Raw genomic sequence first — 22,500 nt, forward strand, 5'->3', positions numbered from 1 at the left:
GCGTGTTGGTCCAAATCAATCACAAGGTGTGCGATCTCGTTTGCGTATATGAAGTATCAAAACTGAGATGGGCATGCACGTTTCACGTAATTCAAGATGGCGCTGAAAACGCAGACCAACGAAAACTGAAACGTTGCTAAAGCTTAGCCGATGCACAGGATACCCAAGATTAGATTGTGCTCTCCTATTAATGTCGAACGCAATCATTCAATTTAGTTGGGTATTGTAATCCACGCTGTTCGCGTTGGCCACTCTGCTAAATAATAATACCAACTTTTTATTCATTTGCGCCAATGAAATTATAAGGAAAGGATAGCGGAGGTTATTCCTATCGAGGGTATCCGCCCGCAGTCGGATGTATTCTTTGATCGCATCTGACGTCACGGCGGCCATGTTGGTGGAAAGAACAATAGCGAAAAAGTCTTTTGGGAATTTGACTCTATTATTATGCAAAACTTGAGTTACATTTTTTAATTGTTTTGCCACCAACATGGCCGTCTTATCACGTGAGTGCAATCAAAGAATACTTAATTGATTGAGAATCGATCTTGATGAGGGAGAAAAACCGGAGAACCCCGAGTCAGATTGAGATTGACTGAAACTCAGCACACATACGACCTCGGGGCCAAGGGTAAAACCCAGGTCGGGGAGGTGGAAGACATGGGCCGCCCTGACTCTATTATATACAGGGCCAATACAACGAGGCGACGCTGATTAAGGCACTATGACTACGTACCGTGACACTATTAATCAAAACAGTGCCCCTGACTTTTGATACAGTTTATAATTCAAAGAGTAGTCAAGTCCCTACAAGAAGAAACACAACCAATTCATAAACTACTTTGCCTATCTTTTTGTCAATCAATCTTGTTGCCATAAATTAATTGTTTGCAATTTTTCTTTGAAATGATAATAATTCACTATCCTTGGTTTTCATCCACGTGATGAGACAGCCATGTTGGTGTACAAAACAATAGAAAATGGCCCCATAAGGTTTGCATAATAATCGAGTCAAATTTCCAAAAGTCATTTTACAGCATTGTTCTGTTCACCAACATGACCGCCGTGACGTCAAATGAAAACCCCCCAAAAACCTGAACATATTCCTATTGTTCCCTTTTCTACTCCAATTTACACAGTTAATTAGAATGATGCTAAGTCACGTTCACAACAAATGCGTGGCGGCTGTTGTGATAAAACCGTTATTTAGCAGTGATGTAGCAGCTCTCGTAACCAAATATAAAAGCTTAAGACTAAACAATTGAAACAATTACTTGGACTCATTATAAACAATAGAATTAAGCCGCTTACATTTACAATACCAAACAATAGCAGGTTACGAGATCTGCTACACTACTGGGGTTATCCAGACCAGACCAAAATTAGAACTCGATCGATAACTGAGGCCGGACATAACTTAAGGCAGAAAATGTCTGAATGTCAACTTAACTTGAAAAAATTACAACTCAGTTGCCGGAAAAGATGTACATCCATCATTAGTGTGTTTTTGTCATCCGCTTGTTTCAGTAATTTCCTCACACCGTTGTCACAGCGTTTGTGTTCCCCCGTGTTATCTGTTATTTGTTCCCCCTGTGTGTTCCCCCCTTCCTTCCCCATGGAATATTTCAGTACATGATTATGATACTTTCTGTATTGGTAAAATAATGACCGGTGAACACTTACATGTTTAATGGGTAGGGAAAGGGGAACACACAGCGGCTAGTGCCCAGTGTTCGGAGGAACAGATAACACGGGGGAACACAAGCGCTTTGACACAGTCAAAGAACTGATCGAGAACAAATATATTTTTTAATTCGTTCTTAAAGCCCACTGCAGTAAATTGTAGTAGTAAGTCATAATTTTCATAAATACGGAAAACATGGAACTTGCAAGGGACTTCTACGCCTACAATATGAGCTATCTTTTCTTTCTCAATCAATGTTCCTGCTGTCCGGGTTAAACTGTAACTACTATGCAGCAGTCACGGGAACGGAGTTGGGTCGTGCTGGGGTGGGGTGGGTGGGGGCGGTCTATCTTAGCACTCCTTCTTTGGACACTAACACCAATGCAACAGAATAGTTTCAACTTTAACAAGGTGCATCGTTTTTAGACTTAACGCTTACCTTTAGGGTTAAGAATTAAGTTTCCATTTCAAAACGATTAGAAAAGTTATACCGATTGGTAACCTTTTCAAATTCTTTGAGAAAATATGGATTTTTTTTTAGTAACTCCTCTCTTTAGCCTACTGGACTTATACAAGTCAGGATGCTATCACTGACTCGTAAGTGTAAAGAAGACAATTTACTGACTTAGCGTAATTTGTAAAAGAAGGACTATAGGTCTTCTTCTGTCAGGAGATTATGGGGTATGCGAGGAAGGTGGTGCCAATGGCGACATACAGTATGCTATATAAGGTCCGTTTAGAAGTTGTGCTTCCCTGCTGCGCCTTGCGATCTTATGATTAACCATCTCTATGTCCTAGGCAGACACAGTGACACCTTGCTGTCGTAGAAACAAGGATCCTTTATAGAACTTCATATTTTATGAAGTCTGTCATTCTTCTTTCTTACAGGAAGAAATTGATCATGGTTTTACACATGTGCTGAACTGCTTAATGATCTGTCAGTGGACATTTTGATCCAGATGTCCTTACTAGTGTAATTGGAGACCTTACAGAAGATTCCCTTGGTTTTACTTTTCAAGTCTTGTTTCCTCAAAGCGTAAGCAAGCGGGTTAAACAAGGGTGGACAGAGCCTAAGATAATAGATAATGATGACAACATCTTCCGGTATTTGGGGATGATTTTGTTGAATAATCTCCAGGATGAAATAAGGCAACCAGAAAATTGAATACAGGAATAGCAACAGAATGCACCGTAGTACAACTCGCTTTTGCCGAACCTGCAACTTCTTCTCGCGTCTCATGAATTCGGCCGGCAAGTTCTCTCGTACAATTTTCTGATACTGCTTTCTTAGCAACAACACCATCCGTACGTCGAGAATGATCATGAGAATCAGGGGACTCAAGAAAAACACGAAAAATTTGAACAAAAGGTATGTAATCTCGTGTTCCTGGACCAACGCCAGATCTTCTTTTGCTGTATGGATGTTGACATCCAATGTCCATGAAAGGCGAACCAATGATGTGAGGAGGCTTATGCACCAAATCAAGGCAAGAACTGCGCAAACTCGCCTGCGTTGGACGATATCACGGTAGCGCAGTGCCCACGTGATATATAAGTAACGATCACAGGTAATGATAGTAATGTGCAATACCGTTGATAACGAGATGAACTTGAAAAAGATGTTGGAACTTAGGCATAGTGGTGTCTCGTAGGTAGCACTGCAAGCCACTAGAAGCGGAATCCCGACAAATCCCACGAGGAAATCAGATACAGCCAAACTGGCCAGCAATATGTTGCTAGTAGATCTCATGTTAGAAGAGCAGCCTAGCAAAACGACACAGCCATTTATGACCAGGATGAATACCATGAACACCATTGAAGGGATTGTGTCAAGAGGAATGTGGCGACGTCCATAGTCTGTCATATTTCCTGCTCCTTGCGAACTCATTCTCATTTATAATTATTCCATAAAACTGTAAAAAGCTTTGCCGACAAAGAACTGTAATTGTTTTATCCGAGATCTTTGACGCGGTCGTTTAAAGGGAATGATTTCAGCTGCCTTGAAAGGTTCTATCATGATAATAAAAAGAAAAATACAAGTTCAGTAATACTTAATGCTCTTCCGTACACGAGGCAAACAAAGTGCGATAAAGAACATGTGATTCCACAAATTATAGTTCTTTGGGCTCTAGAACACTCTTAAATAGCAGCTGTAATGATCTAAGATGACATATTGTTTGGCAATAAAGTTTAGTTAATTGCTCTTCTTGTTTACAAAAGTTGGAAAGAGCATCTAATTTCCTTTTCATTAAAAATTGTTTTGCCTTTTGTACTCACGGATTCACTTCGCTGCATGTTGATGTGGTAACAATTTGACTTTGTAATTTGCTTTATTATTGGAACAACTATGATCATGCGATGCTTGCGTCTTCCGTTTTCTCGACATGTCTATTAAACCGAGATGTTTCGAGGTTTTCCTCGCTTATTCAAATCATTTACGACGCGCTTTTAAAACCAACTTTGGGTTAAAAAATTCTTAGTTATGCTCTCAAGATGACTGACATAACCTCAACCAGAACAGAGATAATTTAGTGCAGGTACTAAAAGCACCCGGGAACTGAAGTTGCCGTTGTTTCGCACTTCACGAAACGGAAAATAAACGATCAAGGCACGAAACAAGAAAAGAATGTACACATTGAGATTTAGATATAAATGCCATAAAATCCAAATTTTAGCATAAACATGAGAATATTTAAATGGTTCCTTAAAAGGAAACATATGAAACATAAGAAGGTGTTGGCTGATGGTTTTTCTTTTTTTTACATGTTACTTTCTTTCTTCTTTACTATGTCACAAAGCGTATTCAGTTTTACCAGAGCATATCCGCAAGACGTGAAGTGGTCGACTAGCGACTTACTGAATACTAACTTGCAACCAAATTATCGTTTATGCTTTTGAAATGTAGATTAACGCAGAAATAGTGTTTTCATGATTTTCCAGTTTCCATGTTGCCAAAACGTACAACTTGGACTTTTTTTTTTCAGTCTTGCCTTTTTTTTTTTTTTTTTTTTTTGTTCAAGGCGGGTACTGAATATATAGTGTAACATCCATGCAGACACTGCATTGCCACTGATTTTCCTTGAGAGATTTCTAGAGAATCTTTGCAAAGCTAGCTGGATGATATATATGATATATTACTGAGATTCCACGGTGACCTTAGAGTAACAGTGTTTTGCCAAATACATAATCAATTGCTGACACGCCCTATGTATCATGTGTGGGTACAAGGACGGCCTCCTTAGTTCTAAGGAAGTTTGAAACATACGATTTCGAAGAATGTGGAAAAAAATATGACCAAATTGAGCACGCATACACCGGTTCGTTCGAGCGCCGACGAACGGGCGTTATTAAAATTGGCTGTCAGCGTTGGTTATAAAATTCTGCGATCTTACTCTTTTCCTTTCGACATATAAACACAACTAAACCGCCCACGTTGTATAGCTCTGGGGCCACTATTTGAAAACACAAAAACACAAACTGAGAACCAGCTTTTCCTGTGGTGTGGATTCCAAACTAGGGAAACTGAGTTGATTCTGACACTTTTCAAACCTCAAAACAACGAAAGGTCATTGGCAAGCAACTTAACATCCAATTAAGAACAAATTGCAAGTTACTACCAAGAATCTCGGCTTTGGGGCAAACTATAGACCTAAAGAAAGACTGATTTATGACCAATATAACGCGGAAGTAAATTCACATCCTCAAATTCATAGCCTGCGAACGCAGACGTGTTTCCGGCAGTCGTTTCTCTCCCCCTATTTTTTCGGGGGAGAGAAACGACCGCCGGAAATACGTCTGGGTTCGCATGCAGGCTATCAAATTCACAACGAGGCGTACTTAAGGGCTCTTAAAAATTAAGTGTCAAGGGCTGTTTTCTATCTCACCGTTTTCTTGCTGTGAGCGCCTAAAGACTTTATCCTCAAAATTCTCTGTGATTTGGAAAGACTCTTAAAGTATCAGCGTGGGAAAATTTGAGAGTTTACTCTAAAGAAACAGAGCTTATATTGTATCCAAACCGTTGAGTGACACTTCGAGTGGGTTGCTTTATTGAGCCAATGTATTCTTCATTCAAGCTTTATTGCTCACACCCCGGATCCAGAAATTCCTGTGTAAGCAAGTGGACTTTGAATTTGGTTACTAATGGCGACAAAGGCTGATAACACTCTACCAGCCAGAGCAAAAGATCCACAACAAATCGTTGGTGTCTTCTTTGATCGCCTTGACATGAAAGAATATGGCGTGAAATACCAAAACCTCAACGTGCTGGCTGACTTTCTCTATAACAAATTTAGGAACAACAAATGGTATCCTTCGATTCTATCATAACTCCGTCCATTTATGACGTCACCACTCTTTGTAGAAGTTTAATAAGATGACTGGTTATTTTTTTTCTATCATTACACCTACGTACGTTATTTGCCGTGCTTACATTAGTAGCTAAATTGTCTGAGAGAGGCGAGTGGTTATTAAAGGACTCTTAGGTTAACTTACCAACTCATTTCATGCTGGCCACATTTTTTTTTTTTTTTTAATTTGTTTCAGCTTCCAGCTTTGACTTGAATTTCGCCATGGAAACGTTATGTCTAGAAATCATGCCGGGCCCAAGCATAGACTAAAAGAAAAAGCCGATCGATATAAAACTGACAACACTGATATTAAAGTAATATAACATGACAGATTGAAATATGAAAAACAAATAGGCGAACAATTACGAAATACTCGGCCAACAGCTGTCACCTATGAGAGATATTCTACTCACGTTCTTCAAATTTAGATAATCTTCATACAAAGGAGCGGCTTGGCTTTATGCTTTAAAATAGAAAATTTATTGCGTGCGTGGTTAGAAAAAAAAGGCAATTGCAAAATTACTGGTACTAGCCAGGTGTCACAAATAAAAACTCCAAGCTTTCCTGATCAGACAAAAATTCAATATTGCTTTTAAATCCGCATTTAAAATGCAATATTCAAACATCGCTTACTTAACAACGATAGGTGATCCGAAGTAAATTTTGAATAAAGGAATATATTCCTAAAGATGATCGTGTGATTGTTAAATCACTTGTGATGAATCGTACTTTGGAGTAATTGTTTGCAACTGTACTAAGCTTACAGTGGGATTTGATGCTCTGTCGGATCATAATCATTGAAAGCGCATGCATGTAGATGTACATGACGAGTTTTGCTTGCAACCACGAGTACAATCATCCCGCAAAGCAAAGACAAAAAATGTTAGTCATATTTCTGATGTTTGAGTCTTCGGAATTCATCTTTTCGCCATGTCAATTATGGTTGAGTGCTTCATGAATCATGCACCTTCAATACCTAAACTGAGATGGTATAATTTTGAAAGTTCCGACTTGAACATAGAAACAAACCCCTTAGTACTGCCAAGTTGACAAATCAGCGCAGTGGTGAGAGCACTCTCATCCCACCAAAGTGGCCCGGGTTCGATTCCTCGACTCGGCATCATATGTGGGTTGAGTTTGTTGGCTCTCTACTCTGCAACGAGAGGTTTTCTCCAACTACTCCGGTTTCCCCTCTCCTCAAAAACCAACATTTGACTTACCGGTATTTTGCGTTGATTGTTAATTTCACTTTACAGTGCTAGTGTCCCCAATTAGTGCTCCAGCGCTAAAACGACTAGACAATAAAGTTCCTTTCCTTTCCTGTCCTTTCAAATACCTATTCTGTAAATAAGAGAATATAAGCTGCTATCTGCGAGCGAAGATCAATTCTACAATAGGCTCACTGACCTTCACTTGACGTCAACGTACGTTTCACAACCAACATCTCATTTTGCCACGTCAGTTAAACGTATGCAAGAGAAAACGGCTTCCAAACTTGAAATTCATTAAATCTACAGCTATTCGAAGATTCGAAGGGAGCGGATTCATATATATGCGATTAAAACCCATGGCTCAGTACAAAATTAGTTATAATTTCATTCCAGAGAGATTAATGCCATTGCCTTAGACTATAATCTCAGTAGATCCCAGAACACAGAACTAAACAAAAACCTTCATTTTAGTTTTTTTGTGAAGGAAAAGAAAGTAATCCTTCTTCAAATACAATACGGAGACGATGGATAAAGAAAAGGTAATTATTGCTCGACATGGTTATGACATCAGCTATCTGTACTCTAAAATTATCACTGCTTTGGTACGAAAGCAGTTTTAGGCAAGGTTTCGCGAACAATTGTACTATTCGAGTAATGTTTGATGATTAAGCACGTTCTTTCATCCGCGGGTCCTTCGTTTGTTTACTCGTTAATTTAATGAAGCAACACACCGGGCCAAATTAATTTTGGTCGCGTGAACGTCATAGACAAGCAAGCCGTGATACAAGAACAGGCACGTACAGTTAAGAAAGCTTTCTCCTAGTTTGTATTGAAAAGTGGCTGTGTTTCAGTTTTGAAGATTATAAAGTTTTATAGGTATATTCATATTTCAAACAAGTACGTCTTTCCTTGCGTCTGTGGTTGGATCATAGACAATTAGTGCAATAGGATTGGCCGAGATTTTGTTATTACCATACTTTGCGGACCTCAATTACAGTAAGTAAGTGGTATGTTTTGGTCGACCCTTATTACTCCTTAAGCAGACAAAGGGAATGGAATACGTTCGGAAATGATATTTTCTTCAGTTTGAATTACTGATGCCCTATCGTCGTAATACGCACGTATCGAATAAACTTAAACGTGTCGCACTCAGCAGAGAAAGCTTGAACTCTTCCGACAAGGAAAGAAAATGCCAATGTCTGTTCGTGTTCCCTTAATGTTTTATTATTATTATTATTATTATTATTATTATTATTATTATTATTATTATTATTATTATTATTATTATTATTATTATTATTATTATTATTACTATTACTATTACTATTACTATTACTATTACTATTACTATTACTATTACTATTACTATTACTATTATTATTATTATTATTATTATCATCATCATCCTGTGCTTCACCTAGGCCAGGTTTTATTTGGCGGAAGCAGTGAAATTTGTCAACCATTCAAGAAAATCTTATTATATTTGGCCATTAAAGCGATAAAAGGGCAACTATCGAGGTCTGAACTCAGTTCAGTTTTGCTGGGTGTATGAAATCGCATTGCAGATTGTCCTGTCTTTTTTTTTTCTCCCGATTAAAAAAAAAGTCTAAATAAAAGAAATATACAGTTTGCTTTTGGATGTGACGTAACCCTACTTTAGCGCTATAACATTAGCTCATAATTCTAGGAGTTTCTTGTGTTTGACTCAGAAATTTACGAGGTTGAATCGTATATTCCCACTGTTATTCAGATTAAAGGGAGGTAAATATTTACAACAAGGAAAAATTAACGTGCTCTCTCCTTACCACAATTGCAAGAAGCAACCTGCCCATTAGGAGCACGTATATCGTTCGATTGACAGAGGAGGTGCGTTTTGACGCGGCAATCAAATGTACGCTTTGAAGTTATGATTGGTCTCGCTCTAATCTTCGAGCAAATCGCTCCTATGAGAGGAACAAACCAAGCAGTAATTGATGCGATCAATGTAAAACTTATATTAGTAGAAAATGAGCGCTTTCATGTTTCTCAGTTTCCGGATTATGTTCCTCTACTTCATAACAAAGAACTTAAGCACAATGTTTTATTAACAAAAATGCTGTGTTCATCCTTTCAATATTCCCGCTTTGTTAGCGAAAAACAACAACACCGTTTTGTGTTTGTTACGTTAAAATAGGGAAGATATCGTTGACGTCATCTGTAGTCATTAATGTGCCAACCAGAGCCTCATTGGCTTTCAAAACAAAGAGTCTTTTGTTTCCTTGGTTCGCAAATATGAATAGCAAAAGCAATGTTTGTAAACAGATATCTTCCCTATATCTTGAGGAAAGAGCATCACGTTTCATAATAAAAATAATCATTTTGGGCCTGATGGTTTCCGTGATAATGTTTACAACCACATGAGCAGATCGCGTCTTTCCTAAGAACTAATATTTTTAACAAATATTAGCGTTGATAAATAGATACGTGTTGCATAATTTTCCGGCCGGAGCCTGATATTCCAGTGATTTAGGGTTTTACTTTTTGGGGATTTAATTCCTCTTTGTCACATTTAAGTGAACTCCTAGCACCCTACTATAAATAAAAGAAAAATTTTAGCATTCAAGGAGACTTTAAAATGCTTATTTTCCGTTAATTTTACAAGTTATTTTCACTGCTGTTGCAAGAAATATTTGCCACTGAGAAAAATGCAAATATATGTGTTCGCTGTTCAAGAAAATAGGAATATAATCACAAAATTTGAGTTTTGAAGTTTGAAAAAATAGTAAGGAATTATTCTCTGGCTGTCTATCTCTCTCTGTATATATATATATATATATATATATATATAGATCTGCATATGTACAGATTTGTACGTTATTTGATGTGGGAATTAAAAAAGAAGGTCATGTATAAACTCACAGATTTAAACTCCCCTTCTTTCCTTCTTTGTATGAGAAAACAGAAAAGCAAGAGAAACATAATTGTACTTTGGTTTTCTCCTATGACAGCTTGCCTTGATGTTAGTTTTGCTTGAACGTGATAAGTGTTATCAGTACACCTTACCATTATATATTGTTACTGAATTGCCTTCTGATCTTCACCGGCATTATGTAAAATTTACACCCTTTTCACGTGGGTGGTTATCTACAGCGCATGATATTTCTTTACCTATTACCAGTTAAAAGGAAATAGAATCATTAATTTCGTTCATGCAATATGAAAAAATCATTTTTCGTAACGAAGAATATTGTTGGTCTAAAGTCTTGCTGAAGCAAACACTAAATTGAAAGGCAGAGGCCTTAAAGGCCCAGAGGTGTTGCATTTGCACCTGTTATAAAATCATCTCTGACAACGATTTGTCTTCGGAGCTTCCGAATTCAACTTCGAAAATTTAGAAAGATGCTTCTTTTATGTCATATGGGGTTCATAAAGGGCAACTCAAGCCTAATTTTACGAAAAATGCAAGTCAATATCGAAGTAAAAATAAATATTTTGGCAGGTATAATTAACCATATTGATGAAAAATGTGGCGAAAAAATGGGGCCAAAGTAAATTCGTGATCGAGGCCTGTCAGCTTGAATTTTGATCGTGGTAGCCCAAACTGTCATGATGTCACATGGTGAAGCGCCATTTTCGAGCACGAGGTTTTTGTCAGAACTTATAAATATGTGAATCTTCAAGTTATATATTGTTGCATTGGTGTGGAAAAATAATGCCTCACTGCTGCGTGCCTGGATGCAATGACTACTGGACGAAAGAGTCCAAAGTAAATTTTTATCGTATTCCACGAAAAGATCTAGCATTGCAAAGAGCGTGGTTAGTAAGGATCAGGACAGAAGACCTTCCTTCACTTGAGTACAGCTACGTGTGTAGCGATTTCACTCCTGACCGCTTCTAAAATGATCTTAAAGCCAAGTTAATGCCGAACACAAAGTTTAAAAGAAACATACCAAGCTCAGTTCCCTCATTGTTTTCTTTCGGTCATCAACCGAAGTGACCTAGATTAAGTAGTGATGCTCGACCGGAACAGCGCCCTTCAGAAGAGCTAAGAAAGGAGGTGAGTTGAGCTCGCTTAAGCAATGGTACAGATATACAATTAATGTGTATAACCTTACATTCATTTTGGTTTGATTAAACAGTATTAAAAGGTTGCTGTTCTGTGTTTACTTTTTGCTTTCTTGGTGTATGTGTGTAGTAGCATTTACTCACTCACTCACTCAATCCTCGGAGCCCCGCTGGGGGAGCATAAGGCACCGACAAACTTCTTCCATTCAGACCGGTCCTGGGCCAGCCACCGCAGCTCGTTCCACGTCTTTCCAGATGTTTTCATCTCGTCCTCGATGATCCTCCGCCAAGTGCCGAGTGGTCTACCCCGGTGCCTCTTTCCAGGGGGCGCCCAAGACAGCGCCTCGAGCGGGTACCGGCCTTTCTTCATGCGAAGGACATGGCCAAGCCACGTCCACCGTCTTCTTTTCACGTCCAGAGCGATGTTGTTCACCCCTGTGCGCCTCCAGATCTCCTCATTGCACACCTTTTCTTGCCACCTGACTTTCAATATTCTCCGTAAGCATCTCCCTTCGAAGCCCCGAAGTTTGCTCTCCAACTTCTTGTTGGTTCTCCACGTCTCTGAGGCGTAGAGAAGAGTTGAACCTACGTTGGACTGGTAGATTCTGAGCTTAGTTTTGTTAGTAGCATTTAATGGGGATTTATTTGTTGCTTCTAGCAAAGATGATCGGGGTTACTCTGTTGAGCCAGTTGCGTTGCGATCGCCAAAGTCGTGCGGGCGGACAAGAATGTCCGTGAATTTTTTTTCTACCTCTAAGATACCATTATTGGTGTTTGGATACATTTTGGAACTGATGGCTGACAGACTTTGGTAAACGCTCGCTCCTACGCATCTTTAACTAGGGTAGGTGGGAAATTGAATCCGGCTTCCTGACAGTTTATGGAAACCCCAGCATACATTCTATTTTAAAAAATCCGTTCTTCACTTGCAATAAAAGATGCTTGTGCTGTACGTCAATAAACAGCAGTTTAAAAAAGGACCAGTTTGTCAAATGGTTCATCTTTGTAATTTATTTGTTGATTTTTGTTCACCCAGAGGTTTTGAAACATTTACAAGAAAACAATGCTGGCAACAGTGGGGGTGCTTCCAACTATGAGCAACATTCAACTAGTGACAACTGTGAAGGGCCCACTCTTGTAGATAATATCCTAGCTCCAACTGAGGGTACATGCAAGTATGAGCAGCTATCAGCTAATGACAGCTGTGAAGGGCCCGCCCTTGAAGATTCTACCCCAACTGAGAAAATCCAGAATGATGTGGGTACTCAGTGTTGTGTGGGAGCCAGGTACACTCGATCACTTTCAACAGAAACCGATGTTAAAACATACGCTGTAATATGAATCCAAGTAAACATTGACCTTGAAGACAATGGTACAAAGGACTGATCACCCCAGAAACCTCTTCACAAGTTTCCCCCAAGAAACCCAAAGGTGAAAATGATAAGCCTGCCTACAAAAAGGATCTTACTTCTATCCTTTAGATCAGGAGCCACTGGCTTCTCCTGTTGCTCCCATGCATGATGATGGTGATGATGATTATAGCACTGCAAGTAAGGAAGGATCTGCTTCGGGGAACTGATGATAAAGGTGAATTGCAATCCCCTCATGAAGAATCCCCAAATGAGGAGCAAAAGTTCATTGTCTTTGAGTCCTGTTTAAAGAAACTCAAGAAATCCTGCCCTAAATGTGCTGGTTTAATCTCTGAATCAAATATGAGAACATGTGGCAGCATGCTTTCAGTTAAGATAAGGTGCATAAGTAATCATGATGACTACTGCTGGACTTCGCAGCCAGCGATTAAAAACTTGCCATGGGTAAGTTACTAACTTCAGCTGCCATTTTGTTTAGTGGACACACCTTTTCCCAAAAATTCCAATTTGCATCCTTTCTTCTTATTGTTCTTTTTTTTTTTAGTCACAGCACCTTTTACAACATACAAAACAGGTTCCTCCTTCCGCTGGTTAAGCATGGATTGAAGAGAGATCCTCTGTTTTAGAAGCTATTAAAAGGGAAGGGCAAGTGAATTTAATTGGAGATGGACGTTGTGACAGTCCTGGTCACAATGCCAAATACTGCACCTTCACTATGATAACTGATGAAGGTAAGGTTGCCTATTTTAGTTTGGTGCGGGTAAACGAAGTAACATCACCTAATGCGATGGAGGAGGAAGGCTTTAAGCGCTGCCCCAAAGAGCTTCAAGTTGAGGATTTTACAATAGGGACCTTTAGCATCGCGTTTACGGCAAACGGCAAACGGCAAACGGCTGCTAGCGGTTTGAGGTTTCCCGTTTGCCGTCGGCACCAAAATTGACTTTAGTATGGCGGGAAAAAGAGCCTTTTTATCTTCTTCAAGGTATTTTGAGATAAGGCCATTCATCCTTTCTCTACAAGCTCGCACTGAGAGCACAACGGGTTTTTTTGTCCTCCGAAAAAATAGGGGAAAGTATCCTCGCAATTTTATCTGTCTTAATAACAAAAATATATTAGTAGTTTGGCTTTTCATATTTACACTTTGTATTGGTTTGATTTTAGATGATATTTTCTTATTTTAGTTGACTGTATACTCTGTACACTAGGTATTCGTATACCTGTTCGTTTGTAAAACACAATTGATTACCGTAGCTCTCTCTACTTGTTCTCTCTTGTATATACATCTAATCACAGTGACTGCTCGCCTCGACTAGCTATTGCTACCTGCGAGCAGTGCAGATTGAAAAATGTATTATATAATGAAATTCTACAATAAACTTAAACTTGAACTTGAAAACTTGGTTGCAGCCTGACACCCCTGCCTACATAGTTCTTGAAGAAGTGGTGTTGAACAAACAAGTTTTGAAGGATATTCAGAAGCTTGCAGAGTTCTGCCACACAGGAGAGGTTGAGGTGTACCATTTGGAACAGCTGAAATACTGCCCCAAGCGCGAGCACTTTTCCCACAAAGGCATGTTAGGACGCACACAACTAAAAGCCCCAGACCACAATGCTAACACTGGACGGAAGGAGGTAATGGTAAAATCTGGGATACACAGTGGGGAAGCCAGATACAAAGTTAGCTTTCCTAAGACTCAAAAACAATGGGTGGCAAAGCCCAGTAAGGAGACGAAATCCTATGTCCATGTTGAAAGTTTAATGGCTGATGCTTTAACACGGCTTGCCACAGATTAGGAGTGGACTATGAGCCAGGGGCAGTAAACTTCCCAAAGAACATTCCAAGCAGTGTTGCCCGGAGAAAACAAGATCTCGTTGATGCACACCGGTCTAGGTTCAACTGATGAGGACATACACAAGGCATGGATAAAGTGACCACATTGGTGCCTGGTTAAATATTCAGTAGCCATGAAAAGGTAATCCTGGATTTAAAAGTTATATGGAAGTCTATTTTCTCTTGTGCAAGGGAAATACTTCAAAAATCTACTTTTAGATACAAAAAGGAAATTGAAAGACCCAAACCTCTTGAATAAGTCTCCATTTATTGGCTATTCTACTTGATCCATTCTTGGTAATAATCCTGGACTGCCCGGCCATGATTTGAAGAACTCATTTCAGAGCACATTACAGATGCACACATTAACAATTCATAAGTAAAGATAGTTGATTTTTTTATGTAGGCCTAGATCACATTTCAAAATTGACCAGAGATAGCATGTGCTAGAAAAAGCGCTTAAGTTTTGCATATTCTAACTGAGACAAAAACTACTTGTTTCAATTTTGCTTATCTGGCAGATGTGGTATATACTACAAACACCTTTCCTCACATTGTTTGTGACTGGGTGTGGATATTCTCTATGCCACCCTTACGTTAATTGTTCATCGCTTGTCAATCAATTTTTGGGAAATTCTCTCAATGATTATTCATCAGGAAAATGAAATCCCTCGAATAATAACTCCTCCTCCAGCCCATCGTAAGACTGGTAATATTGTTGCTTATATTGATACCAGGCTGCCTGTAACACCTATCTGTTGAAACATACAGCTTGAAACCCTGGATGCTCAGTGATACAAGATGGAGGCTGCTCACATTTACCCTTTTCTACTGCCTCTTTATTCTTTGCACAATGTGCGGGAACTCTAAGCAACACTGGCACTCAGCTGCAGTTGGCAATCGCTGACAATTTTCACATGTGCACCTGTTTTTCAAGGGGTAATCAAAAGGGCGTACAATTTGACAGGTTCAAAATTAAATAGAAATTTATAGAGCGAGTTTCAATCGAGTGACGTAAAAGCAAAACCAAAGTAATTACTTTGGCCAATCAAAAAGGACGGAGACAATCCAGTAGACCAATCAAACCTCGAAGTAATTACACGAAGCCGACACAAAGCGCGGGAAAATGTGCACGCGCGAACGACGATTGGTTTTGGTTTCACTTCTGATTGGTTGAAAAAGTGGCGCGCGAACTTCAACCAATCACTGAGTGAAATAATTCAAAACCAAAGCAATTCGCTAATTACTTCTGACACTCAGTTGAGAGGCAAGGCAAGCATCTGTTAGTTTTGTATTAGTTGATCTAATTTATCCAGTGAAAGTATGTATCGTAATATACTCCCCATCGTGTTATAAACACACCAGCTGTTTTCTAATTAAACAGTCCAGTAATGATAAGCTCAAAGTAAAGCGTTAGCAAACTGTGCGGTCAAAACAAATTTTAATTTGAAATGTAAATTAGCTATATATTATCCTTCACAAATCATTAAACAAGCCATATGCTCCTCCAGCTTAAAATGTTCTTTTATTCACAAATACCTCGGTTTTTTGTACCACATACTGATATCCTATACCCATATTACACGGGAGGTTGAGAAATCGCTTAAATCTTATGCAAACAGGCAAATAACCACAAAGAAAGCGAGAAAGTCACCAGGACAATAAAGTACGGCTTATTTATTAAAAACGTTTGCGTGTAAATATCTTTTTCAGTTTTTTCTCGAGATTCCCATGCAAATCCTTATCATTTTTTTACCCTCCGAGTCTGGGTATCCTGTGGTAAGGCCCAATTAAACGTCAGCTTACATTTATGGGCTTATTTTCCCCACTTTCGTCGTCGCTAAAAAGACTTAGTTCGTTAGAAATTGAAGCAGTCTTTTCCTCACTATAACAGAACATCATATGGTCGTAAAATATTCCAAAATGAAATTTGAATTTTCGCTCCACACAAACAGAAAACTCATTTGCAAGGCAAAACAGTGAGCGTCGCGTCGCTTCGAGTCTGCAATGAGTTTGCCTAAAATCAGGAATCTGGAAGCCGCAATCCGGAATTCGGAATCCGAAAGGGAAACCTGGAACCCGGAATAAGAAATCGGGAATCCCTTACAATAACTTGAACCAAAGTCACTTGGCTTACACTAATTTTCGAAACGAAACGAGACGAAATGATACAGAAACAATCCTAAACATTTATTAAAGCTATCCTTAGGCCTAATTCGGCCTAAACAAACCGTTTACCAATAATAATAAATGGTAAAAGCTTATACCGCGCTTATACAAACTGTCCTAAGCGCCTTACAATTCATACATTCGATAAAATATAATAAAAAATAAATACACATATTAATATACACAGCTATGGCTAAACAAATGCAAACAATAAAACAAACTAACTAACTAACTAAAGGTTATATATGCTGATTTGAACAAATACGTGTTAAGTTTAGATTTAAAAGAATTAATACTATCAGCTGATCTAATGTGAAAAGGCAAAGAGTTCCAGAGGATAGGTGCCTGAACTGAATAAGATCTATAGCCAAGTTCCCTAAGGTAGGGAACCGTCACAAGCCTAAGATTATCTGAGGATGATCGGAAGGGTTCTATTGGGCCGGTACAGAGTGAGAAGTTCCTTTAAGTATGACGGAGCCAGGTTATTAAGACACTTAAAAGTAACTAAAATAATCTTAAAAATAATTCTCTGCTCGATCGGTAGCCAGTGAAGATCTTTTAAAATTGGAGTTATACTATCATATTTATTTTCTACCATAATTAATCAAGCTGCAGCGTTCAACAGATGCTGAAGTTTATCGATCATATGCTTGGGTAGACCAAATATAAGCGAATTGTAGCTGTCAATCTTTGAAACCACAAAAGCATGAATGAGAATCTTGGTGGTGACTAATGTCAGAACATTCCTCAGATGATAATAACCAGATTTTACAATGGCGTTTATATGTCGTGACATTGTCATTGAGGAATCAAAGATAACACCAATATTCTTTGCATGAGAAGATGGGAAAATGACATCAGATCCAAGTTGAATGGGATTCAGTTGTAGACGTGGACGGAATCTTGAGTGGAAGTAAAGGAGCTCTGTTTTATCAGTGTTTAATTTCAGCATACTTACAGCCATCCAAGAATGGATGTCAGAAACGCACATTTCAATTCGTCTCGTTGCCGCTGCCATCTCCGTTTCATCCTCAAAGTAGAAAGAGGTATACAGTTGCTGGTCATCTGCATATAGATGGAAGAACAGACCATGCTTGCGGATGATATCTCCAACCGGAGCTGTGTAAAGAACATACAGGAGGGGCCCTAAAACAGACTCCTGGGGTACACCACAAATCAGTTCCTGTACGCTGGATGAAGTTCCTCCGATTCTTACAAACTGCGAGCGGTCCTTCAGATACGAGTTGAACCATGCTAATGCTGAACCCGAGATACCATAGCGAGATTGCAGCCTTTTTAGAAGGATTGAATGGTCCACAGTATCAAAGGCGGCAGACATATCAAGTAATAGAAGAATGACACAGCGCTTGTCGTCAACAGAACGAAGAATATCATTCTGTACACGAACCAGGGCGGTTTCACAGCTGTGATGTTCCTTATATGCTGATTGTAAACACTCTTGGAGACCGTTTTCATGTAAATGATCAAGAACGCGCACTGAAGCAACTTTCTCAATCGCTTTCGAAATAAACTCTAAATTCGAAACAGGACGAAAGTTAGGATACAGTTCATAATCCAACAGAGGTTTCTTTAGTAATGGAGATAAAACAGCTTGTTTCAAAGATGTCGGAACCGTGCTAGATGAGAATGAGAGGTTGATGATTCGTGTGATAACCGGAAGTAGGTCATCAAAACACCGAATTAGTAAGCTGGCAGGAATTGGATCAAGACAGCAGGATTTCTTAGCACTCTTAAGAATGAGACCACGTAATTCTGTTTCGGTAGTAGGAATAAAGCAATCAAGAGCAGTGTTGAACCGAGGGCTGTCCAGCTGTTCGGTGAAGGACAACAATACAATGTCATCAGTCGAAAAAGTTGGAAGCTCTGTCCGTATTTTAGTGATCTTGTTCACAAAGAAATCCGAAAAGTTAATTATTGCATAGCTCTAGAGAAGACTCACATGATGGATACTGACTGTCAGTCTTACGGTACAGTAATCGATCGACGGTGTTAAATAAAGCTTTTTGATCTGAGACATTTTCTGAAATGATGGAAGAGTAATAACTCTGTTTCGCATTCTTTACCATATTCCTAACCAATTCGCATTGATCTTCAGATAACTGGCGATCGATATGAAGCTGCGATTTTCTCCAACATCTCTCAAATTTACGTCGCTTGGTCTTTTCAGATGCAATCTCGAGTACCAAGGAGCAGACGGACGTGACGTCAACACGTCACAATAGCCTTAAGCCTAAAAACTAAGGTTAGCTTTAACGAATGTTTGGGATTCTTTTTGCATTTCGTTTCGTTTCGTTTCGTTTCGTTTCGTTTCGTTTCGTTTCGTAAATTAGTGTAGGCCTTTGGTTAAGGTTCTTATATCGGATTCCGGATTTTTTATTCCGAATTTCTTATTCCGGATTCCGGATTCCAGATTCCTGATTTTAGGCCAACCTCCTGCAATCATGATATGACGTCACATCACAATCCACTGACAGTTTCTGATACCGCGGTACAAATTCAAGATGGCGGACCGGGTCTGATAAGATTTTTAAAATCACGCTTAAAATGAAAAAAGATACCAATAACGCATCATCCGTGCCTTATTTACAATGTATATGAAATATGTGAAAAAAAAAAGATGAAAAATAATTACTAACTACTAGACTACTGGTTACAAAAGTGGATTTAAAACGTGCAGTGGTGTTAGATGTGATCTTTTTCCATAATTTGCTGTCTCTAGTTTCTTCGAACAGTATCCAGACTTAAAAGTCCTAGCGAACAGTTTTTCTATTCTCTTTAGATATTTTTCATAACAGCAGCAACTCCACACCTCAATAGTATATGTGAAGACTGAGATACTTAAACTTTGGAAGAGCAGATCTAATTGCTCCGTAGGGTAGCCATAAAATTTACGAACTCTGAAAATATACAAAGGGAATTAAGGAAGCTAAGGGATGTCGTTTTCTTTATGTTGACTCATTGCTAGGATACTAAAATTAAATTGCGAGTGAATCTCACAGGCCTGATCATGAATTAAAGGCACTTTATTTCACCACCTGCGCGACTAGATCGGATGCTCTACCACTGAACTATAAGAAAGATGGCGGATCCAGGCCATTAATTCGTGTGTCAATTGCCCTTGATTATCGGTAGGACTGGAATTGTCGAAATTGAGACGCGACATTCTTGCTATTGTAATGAAGAGAACGAAATGACAGCATGATTATTATCTTTTTCCAATGGTGACTCGGGAATAATCGGAAAAACTTTGAGTGCCGCGCTGCAGGAGTAGATCCTACGACCTTCCGATTACAAGTTCGGATGCTCAACCACAGAGCTATAGGAGACTCGTGGGAGATGGTGACTCGGGGATACTCGGGAAAAATCCGAGTGCTCCCGATCAAGAGTCGAACCCACGACCTTCCGAATGCCAGTTCGGATGCTCTACCACTGAGCTATAAGAGACTAGTGAGAGCTTAGCCCTTCAACAAAGTTCAAATGACTATTGTCCCGCTAAAGTCGGCTAGGATTCAATTGCGGAAATGGAGCATTTTTCGTTTTTGTTATACACCTGACTCCAAAATGGCCGCCATTTTATTATTCTTTTATTATTCAGCGCAAACAAAAGTGGACTGTTTGGACAATTTCAGTCCCAGCAGTAATGGAGGACAGTTCTCACATGACCTAGCTCCCACGTGGTAGAACGTCGGAACTTGTAAGTAGCAGAGGGTCGTAGTCTCGACTCCTGTAAAGAAGCACTCGGAACCGTTTCCCGGAATAGGCGATCTTCTTGGCCTGGGATCTAACAATTCCTTACTGTTTATTCACTGTGGAGTTATTGCTTCTTGAATACTTTGTAATATCATTTTATTTGAGCTAATTTCGAGTCGTCATTTCAATTACTAGTTTTTACTCGGAGCGACCGAAGGACATTTTCGAAGAAGAGTCTTCTTCGAAAATGCCGTTCGGTCCCCACAAGCAAACACTAACGACCTTCAGATTGGAGTACGAGTACGAGAACGACTACGAGGGCGAGTTTTCTGTACCGGGCTCGCGCATTACGTTTAAAGAAAGAAATGTTTCGAAATGTGCGCGCTCACAACTGAGAACTCGTTCTCGTAGTCTTGCTTGTACTCCAATCTGAAGGTAGCTAGTACTGCTTCATTGCACAGAGCAGAAACGCTCATAACTTTGCTTATTGTGATTAAAAAGGGGACACCTTTCCTATTTTGCTAACCTTTACCATAATACCTGAGTGAGGAGGCAGTGTGGCCCAGTGGTTAGGACGGTTGCCTTGAGATCCGGAGTTCCCAGATTCAAGACTCGTTCTGACCACTCGTTGAATTTGTTCCAGGTAATCCCTGGTTCAACTTCTCAACCGCACTTAAATACTGTAGCCAACTGGTTTGCCACCGGTCACTTGGGTTCTTAACTGAGCTGTTGTTAATGTTGTTGTTCTGTTCTGTAGTTTCGTTGATTGTGTTTCATTGGCCCTGAAAAGCCCCTATGGCTAATTTGCACGTGGACAAAAGAATTAATAAATGGCGGTCACATTTATAATTCTTTTGTCCACGTGCAAATTAGCCTACCAACCCTCATTTTAGAGCAAGAATTCTTTTCAATTCACTGTATGGTATCGAGGCTTGGTAGGCTAATTTGCACTTGAGTTGTATTGTATACTGATAGAGATCTAGATCATTCGCTAGTACTTTCCCATTCCCATATTGCAATACGTTTTAGGGTGTGCTTTGCATAAAAACAATACAAGTCATTTACTCTTGCTTACTCTTGCTTCAGTGAACTGGATATTCATTGTTTTAATGCAAATAACTTCCCAAAATGAACTGTATTATGGGATTTGTGAAAATAGCGAATGGTAGGACACAACTTAGAAGGCAATGATGCACAGAGAGCTTCAATCAACACAAACATGGACCACAATTTTTGGCGCATTTTTCTAACCTAGTCTTTAATTCAAAACATGACGTCAAAAGTCTTAAAACTCTCTCGCGGCGGAGTATAAGAATGCTGAATTATTTGAGAAAGATTTTTAAGGCACAAAGGCTGAAAGCAAGTGTTTATAAAGTCCTCGTGTCAATTTCCATGTGGATGTTGTATTCCTTGTGGGCAATGCGGAGATGGCCGTTGCGGCTTCCAGAAGACTTGGTTGGCACTTTATTGAAGTGAAATAGACGATCCGCAGCAGAAAAGCATTGACTAGCACTAATTTTCCTTCACGAAGGGTTCAGATCGTTTTAGAGGAGTGGGTTGAAATTCATTCCCACGATAATTTTGACTGTCCAAATAACTGGAAATGTAATCTCCCTCTCGCGTACAAGATTTTTCTTTTTCAATTTTGCAACGGCTATAGCCTGATTTACAAAATCTGAACGTCCAGAAGAAAACTCCAGGCCCCAGTTGTTCGAAGGCTGTTTAGGGTTATCCACTGAATAAATCACTATCTACTGGATAACTCAATTGCTCTCGCTAGTGTTTATCCACTAGCTTATCTTATCCGGTGGATAGCCTTATCCACCTTTTGAACAACTGAGGACTGGTTATTTCATTTTGAAGGGCTTTTATCTCTCACCCCTTGTGGAGGCCGCTTACGCTTTGATTATGAACAGACGCGGTAATCGCATGAAATATCGGTTTTGCCCGAAGCTAATATTTACAGACTTTGAGTACCTTAAGTTCGCTGGTCGTTTTCTACTATGACTTTTCTTTGCGTTTTTAGCACAAGAATGCGTCTTGCTAGCAATAGACCATGCAACTTTACGATCACTGATAATGTCACTACACGTGTGACTGTACTTCACGCTCGTGTATATGAGAAAGTCCTCTG

At 39.4% G+C, this 22,500-nt stretch overlaps 1 protein-coding gene and 2 long non-coding RNA genes across 14 annotated transcripts in view; 2 read left to right on the forward strand and 1 right to left on the reverse strand.

Moving 5' to 3' along the window:
• LOC138010851 (uncharacterized) overlaps positions 1-174 on the forward strand; it is a 24,949-nt gene extending 24,775 nt beyond the window's left edge. Inside the window, exon 3 of the long non-coding RNA XR_011124565.1 lies at positions 1-174. This exon is cut by the window's left edge and continues 388 nt beyond it. This is a non-coding gene — a long non-coding RNA (uncharacterized lncRNA).
• Positions 175-835: 661 nt separating this feature from the next.
• The window catches only part of LOC138010846 (adenosine receptor A3-like), a 22,299-nt gene continuing 634 nt past the window's right edge, over positions 836-22,500 (reverse strand). The window contains exons 1-4 of one of the 12 annotated variants that reach the window (XM_068857866.1): positions 10,140-10,277; positions 7,251-7,371; positions 6,176-6,296; positions 836-3,694 (exon numbers count right to left, since the gene is read on the reverse strand). In XM_068857866.1, coding sequence (XP_068713967.1) covers positions 2,592-3,578 — 987 coding nt within the window. In that variant the 5' untranslated portion in view covers positions 3,579-3,694; positions 6,176-6,296; positions 7,251-7,371; positions 10,140-10,277 and the 3' untranslated portion in view covers positions 836-2,591. Of the gene's footprint in view, positions 3,695-5,568; positions 6,083-6,175; positions 6,297-6,443; positions 6,494-7,250; positions 7,407-7,437; positions 7,742-10,139; positions 10,287-22,500 lie in introns of those variants that run through there. The other 11 variants (XM_068857869.1, XM_068857865.1, XM_068857868.1 and 8 more) reach the window with 11 other exon arrangements.
• The window catches only part of LOC138010855 (uncharacterized), a 12,065-nt gene continuing 2,452 nt past the window's right edge, over positions 12,888-22,500 (forward strand). Inside the window, exons 1-2 of the long non-coding RNA XR_011124569.1 lie at positions 12,888-13,386; positions 14,063-14,628. This is a non-coding gene — a long non-coding RNA (uncharacterized lncRNA). The remainder of the gene's footprint in view (positions 13,387-14,062; positions 14,629-22,500) is intronic.

The sequence above is a fragment of the Montipora foliosa genome, chromosome 7, assembly GCF_036669935.1.
Source record: "Montipora foliosa isolate CH-2021 chromosome 7, ASM3666993v2, whole genome shotgun sequence".
In the NCBI taxonomy this organism is placed as follows: Eukaryota; Metazoa; Cnidaria; class Anthozoa; order Scleractinia; family Acroporidae; genus Montipora; species Montipora foliosa.